Source organism: Mus caroli, unplaced genomic scaffold (genome assembly GCF_978045245.1).
Source record: "Mus caroli unplaced genomic scaffold, Mus_caroli_1 scaffold_7, whole genome shotgun sequence".
Taxonomy (NCBI): domain Eukaryota; kingdom Metazoa; phylum Chordata; class Mammalia; order Rodentia; family Muridae; genus Mus; species Mus caroli.
Window position 1 is genome coordinate 17,003,974 of NW_028227262.1, and position 6,185 is coordinate 17,010,158.

Genomic DNA, 6,185 nt, shown 5'->3' on the forward strand with positions numbered 1-6,185 from the left:
TCACCATTAAGCACAATGTTCTTATATTTTCTTAGTGTCTTTTATTGACCACATGTTGTTTAAAACTTATATTAGCACAAAGAAAATTTTAACACTACATTAAAATGGAAGAGGGAGAGGATGCAGAGGAGGAGGAAGAAGAAGAAAAGTGGGGCAGAAGCACATGGCCTGGAGAAACCGCAAATTCTAAGGGGTCTCATAAGCTGTGGAAGATGGTAGTGTAGTGGTAGATCTGCCCAATCTAGGCACACGGCATGTAATCATATTAACTGTGTTGTGTTTTCATTGCCGGGGCACATTTCGATGGAGATTTACTGCAACAGACATGAATTTTTATATTTTGCTGAAAGTTCCAAGCATCAAATTGAGTAATATTTTTATTACTGCCCATTGTTTGTTTGTATGCTTATTTGGGGACTTATTTTAATGGGGTCTTCCCCAACCTTACAAAAATAAAATATTTGGCTCAGAAACGGATCAATTGATGTTTCATGTGCCATACAATTATGAGGACCCAAGGTCAGATCCCAGGAATCTCTGAAAAAGCTAGATCAAGTAGCATGTGTCCTTATTTTCTGTATTCCAGTAGTAAAACAGGAGGCAGACAGATGAGAAACCATATAAAGTCATGGCCTGGATAGCCTAGTAAAGCCAGTTGTGAACAAGGAGCCTCTGTTTTAAATAAGGTAGAATACAAAGATTGACAACCAAGGTTGTAATCTGACTTCCCTGGGTGAGGCATTACATGTGTGCACCCATAGTCACATAGCATAACTGGGCACACACACACAAATTAAAAATTAATTCTTATCTGTATTCCCTGTCTCGAAAAACAAAACAAAACAAAACAAAACCAAAAAAAAAAAAAAAGATACAGTAAGGAAACTGAAATGGTAAGTCAGAAGTTGTAAGAAAACAACATTTACTAAAATATATCTGATAGGCTAGAGAGATGGCTCAGCAGTTAAGAGCGCTGATTGCTCTTCCAGAGGTCCTGAGTTTAATTTCCAGCAACCACATGGTGGCTTACAACCATATGTAATGGGGTCTGATGTCCTCTTCTCCTGTGTCTAAAGAGAGTGATGCTGTACTCCTATGCATAAAATAAATAAATAAATAAATAAATAAATCTTTAAAAAAGTATATCTGATATAAGGAGATTTCTCAGACCTTACCATAAACAGTTCAAGCTAGATAATTAATGCAAAATAATGAAACTAATCAAGTAATGCATAGATTAATAAAACATGAGATTATAAACCCTGAATAAGAAAATGATACTGACACAATCACTAATAACAGTATTTTTTTATAATGGCTAAGAATTGGAAATCTGTGCAATAAAGGTCAAATTATTTTGATAAAAGCAAGATATCAAATAGTACTCAAGAATTCTGCTCACCAATACTTTACAGGAACAAGAACAAAATGACACAAACAAAACAAAAAGAATGAACTATTCAACAAAACTAAACAAATCACGCTGTAGTGCAGAGTTCGAGAAGCTTTAGATGTCATCATTTTCTGTTACTGAATATCCACATACCTATGTACTGAAGAACTATGAACCAAGAAGTTTCCTTAGTTGATGAAAGGAAACAAGTAGTTGGATGAACATAGGAGTGGTGAAATGACCCATTTCAAAGGATACTTGTGCTAGGATCCCCTAGTTGAATCACTGCATAATCAAATTTTAACTAAAATGTGTAAAAAAAAATTGCTACAAAGTATAACTTTCTCTTTATTTAAATCCCCATGGAGTAAAATATGCAGTTATACATGTATCATTTAAAAATAATTTCTCAAAAAATAATAAAAAGAATTGCTCCTGTCTGAAGGAAGTGCAGGGACAGAGTGGAACTGAGACTGAGGGAAAGGCCATCCAGAGACTAGCCCACCCACGGATCCATCCCATTTGCAGACACCAAACACACTGTTGCTGATGCCAAAAGGTGCTTGCTTACAGGAGTCTAGAGTTGCTTTCCTCTAGGAGGCTCTCTCAGAGCCTTACTGATACAGATGTGGATGCTTGCAGACAACCATTGGACTGTGCACAGGGACCCCGATGGAGGAAACAGGGGAAGGACTGGAGGACCTGAAGGGGTTTGCAACTCCATAGGAAGAACAACAATATCAACCAACCCACTCCCCCCAAAGCTCCCAGGGACTAAACCACCAACCAAAGAATATACATGGAGGGACCCATGGATCCAACTGCATTTGTAGCAGCGAACTGCCTTGTCTAGGATCAATGGACAAGGAGGCCCTTAGTTCTGTAATGGCTGGATGCCCCAGCATAGGGGAGTGCTGGGGCACTGAGGCAGAAGTGGGTTGGTGGGTGGGTAGGTGAGCTCCTTCATGGAGGTGGGGGGCGGGGTAGGGTTTGAAGGGTGGTGGGGTGGGGCTTTACAGAGGGGAAGCCAGAAAGGGGAATAGCACTTAAAGTGTAGTTGAATGAAATGACTAGCAAAAGTTGCAAAAAAAGGAAAAGAAAAGTAATAAGGTAACTAAAGGTGAGACTCATGGATACAAAAGTGCAACCTAATAAAATATGACACTTCTTTAAAAAATGTCATGGTTATATTGTAGTTAATTACATTAGACTTTTTAATTTAATTAAAATTTAATTTTAATTTAGTTATCATCCACAAACTATCATTACTAGTAATTTCATTAATTATTTTATTTACAGTTCAGCTATTTCTCTACATCCTCACCAGCATGTGCTATCACGTGAGTTTTTGAGCTTAGCCATTCTAAAAGGTTTCAGGTGGAATCCCAGGATAGTTTGGATTTGCATTTCCTGATGATGAAGGACTTTGAACATTTCTTTAAAGTGCTTCTTGGCCATTGGAGATTCCTCTGTTGAGAATAACCTCTGTTTAGCTATGTACCCCATTTTTAAATTGGGTTATTTGATTTCTTGGAAGTTAATTTCTTGACTTCTTGATATATTTTGGATATTATCCCTCTATAAGATGTAGGATTAGTGAAGTTTTTCCCAGTCCCTAGGTTGCTGAATTGTCCTATTCATGGTATCCTTTGCCTTTACTGAAGCTTTTCATTTTCATGAGGTCCCATATATCAATTGTTGATCTTAGATCCTCATGCAGTAAAATGCACAGTTATATACATGTAAAGTATCATTAAAAAGAAAAGTCATGGTTATATTTTAGTTAACTACATTAGCCTTTTTAATTCAATTAAAAATTTAATTTTATTTATTTTCTATTCACAAGCTATCATTATCAGTATTTTATTAAAAAATCAATATTTAATGATTTAAATTTTAAAGAACTGCTCCAGATTTCCTTAATTCACCCAGCAATCACATTCTCATGGTACACTCAAATAATTAATTACTTCAAATTCCCAACCAGTTAGTTTAATACGGGTCATTGAGAGTCTAAAGTCAGAGGTTTGTAGTTAACAACTAAGTGGTAACGCATGATTACTTTTGTTAAAATTACTCCCTGTTACTTTAAAAAAAGATAATTGAATCTATTAATGATTTCTTTCACGATTTCAAAACGTCTGTATTACACATGAAAATCATAATAACCATCATCATCATGGCTTTTTAATGACTTGAAAAGTAGATAAATAATATCTTCTTCAAGGGTTGCATATTTTGTGTAAAGAAGCTTTCTTTCCCTCTGTTTTAGAAATGTATTCTCTAATACACTGCTTCTCAACCACAGCCTACCTTCTTCTACTCCTCCTATATTCCCACTCCCCATATAAGTGCTCCCCCAAATATACTGCTCCTCTCTTTCCCTTCTGAAGACAGCAGATCTCCCAAGATACCAGCAGGACATGAGGTAACAACATCAAAAGGGACTAGGCAGAAATCTTTATATCAAGGCTGGTTAAGGCAACCCAGAATGGGGATATGCCCAAGAGCGGGCATAAATGTCAAAGACTTCCTTATCCACATTGTTAGGAATCCAACAAAATTACTAAGCTAAACAACCACAATACATACACAGAGGACTTAGTGTAGACCCATGCAGGCTCTGTGATTGCCACTTCAGTCTCCATTAACCTCTATGCATGCTGCTTAGTTGATTCTGTGATCTGTGTTCTCCTGCTGGATCACTCTGGCTCTCATAATTGTTCCTTCTATTCTTAAGTGGAGTTCCCCAAGATACACTTACTATTTGGATGTAGATCTCTATCTGCTCCCATCAGGTGCTGGGAAGGAGTCCCAGTGATGATGATTAGAACAGGGACTGATATATGAGTCTATCAGAATATCATTAGGATATATTTGATAGATCATTAACATGAGTCTTTCTTTTTCCAGTAGTGTTCAGTTTACCATAGGTCTTTGGGCCATCAAGATTTTGGTTCCTGGCCATCCAGGCAGAGTTGGCATGAGCTTCCTGTTGTGGAATGGGCCTCAAGTTAGACTAGCTATTGCTTTGCCAGTCCCACAATTTCTAAGCCACCATTGTTCCAGCATATCTTGCAGCCAGGATAGGTTATAGCTAGAAGGTTTTGTGCTTGGGTTGGTGTCCCAGCCCCACTACTGTATACAAACCTTGCTTACAGAAGATAGCTCTTTCAGACTCCCCCATATGACTTTCATGATACAATAAGTCAAGGAAGAAATCCTTGAACAACTACCTCATGGATTTGTTTGCAACACAGAATACACAAAAGCTAGTTACTTGGTTGCTATATGCAGTTGTGATATTCTCTCCTTTCAGCCTACATCTCAAATGCCTCAGCATACAAAGAGAAGTCCGCTTTAATTTAGAATTTCCTAGAATCAGGATAAATGAGTGGGCTGAAGGATACATGAGTTCAGTTATCATACCAATAATATCAGCCAGTTCACTCTGATGCTTTTGAGCAATCCATGATATAAGAAAAGACAGGAAATGCATAGTATAGAGCAAGAGGAAGGAGATCATAATTCTCAAGGCATTCCTGTGGGCCTTGGTGCTAGGGTCTCTGTGTCTTCTGGAAATGAGCTGCATCTTCTGGAGATGTTTCCACAAAGAGAAGATTAGCAGGAGAAAAGAAATCAAAGCCAATGTAAATGGTATTACAGAGAACATAGCCATGTTGAAAAAGATCAGCTCCGTCCACATTGCAAAGTCATTGCTCATGGTATTCACACTTGTGTTTCTTCCATATTGATAGAACCTCTCTTCAAGCATCCTTTGCATCAGATATCCAAGCAAGAACACCAAGCTTCCCAGCAACATCCCCACAATCAGTTGTTTAAGTCTCCATTTCAAATAGAGAAAGATCTGCCAGGAGCAGTTAGCTATTCTGAGTAAATAAAAGATGCTGAGAGTTGTGGCAAGCCAGAGGCTGAAGTGACTAGAAAGGATCCAGCTAAAATAAATAATTTGAAATTCTATTCCAATTAAAAAGGAAGATGGATCATATAAAATTTTAAACCAAGCATATATTTCCCAGATGAGAGTGATTCTTGAAATTGCCAATGTAAGAAGAATTTTATCTATTAAAGAAAGCTTTTTTTTTAATGACCCAGTCCAAGAAGTTTGACAACACTATGAATCCATTGCTCAGATTCCCAAAAATAAATTCCACATATATTACTACAGTGGCAAAGTTGTGAAGGACAGATTCCATGTTCATAGAAAGCTTGGCATATAACAGCATTGCCTGTCACTGGGTGACCAAGTGGCCCATTCACTGTGCAGTTAAATTTTTTCTTCTCTTTGTTCTGCTCCTTTTGAAGTCTCTGAAAACATATTAAGTTGAACATTTCCTGTTTGGCATTTAATTGACATATTTTCTTAAGTAATTTTTTCCCTGTAATTCTCTGGTGAGTCTTAGCAAGTAAGTGTTTGCCCTTACCATATCCTAAATATTAATCAGATGATTTAAGAAATAAATGCAAACTCACAATGCAGATATGCTAATCAAGATACAACTTGTCCGCTGTTTTGCATGTTCTGCCTGTATAGGTTTAAGGAAATTTGGTTGGGCCAGTTTGCATTGTGAGGCTATAGGTTACAAAATTACAAAAATGAAACTAACTGAAGACTTCTGCTCTACAACCTTGTCATTAAGGACTTAGAAAGCATGCAAAGAATGGTTTGTGTTGTATCACAAGACTTCTGTTTTTCCTAGAGCTCAGGTCCCATATTTTTCACACTTTGAGTAGAATATTGCAATCAAAGCAAGAAAGAGGTATTCCTCTG

General features: G+C 37.2%; 1 protein-coding gene across 1 annotated transcript; it reads right to left on the bottom strand.

Moving 5' to 3' along the window:
- Nucleotides 1-4,625: 4,625 nt before the first annotated feature.
- On the bottom strand, nt 4,626-5,670 carry LOC110297041 (taste receptor type 2 member 102-like). The gene is given in 2 exon segments (XM_021165838.1): nt 4,626-5,498; nt 5,500-5,670. Coding segments are annotated over 2 exon segments (1,044 nt in total).
- Between the last annotated feature and the right edge of the window lie 515 nt (nt 5,671-6,185).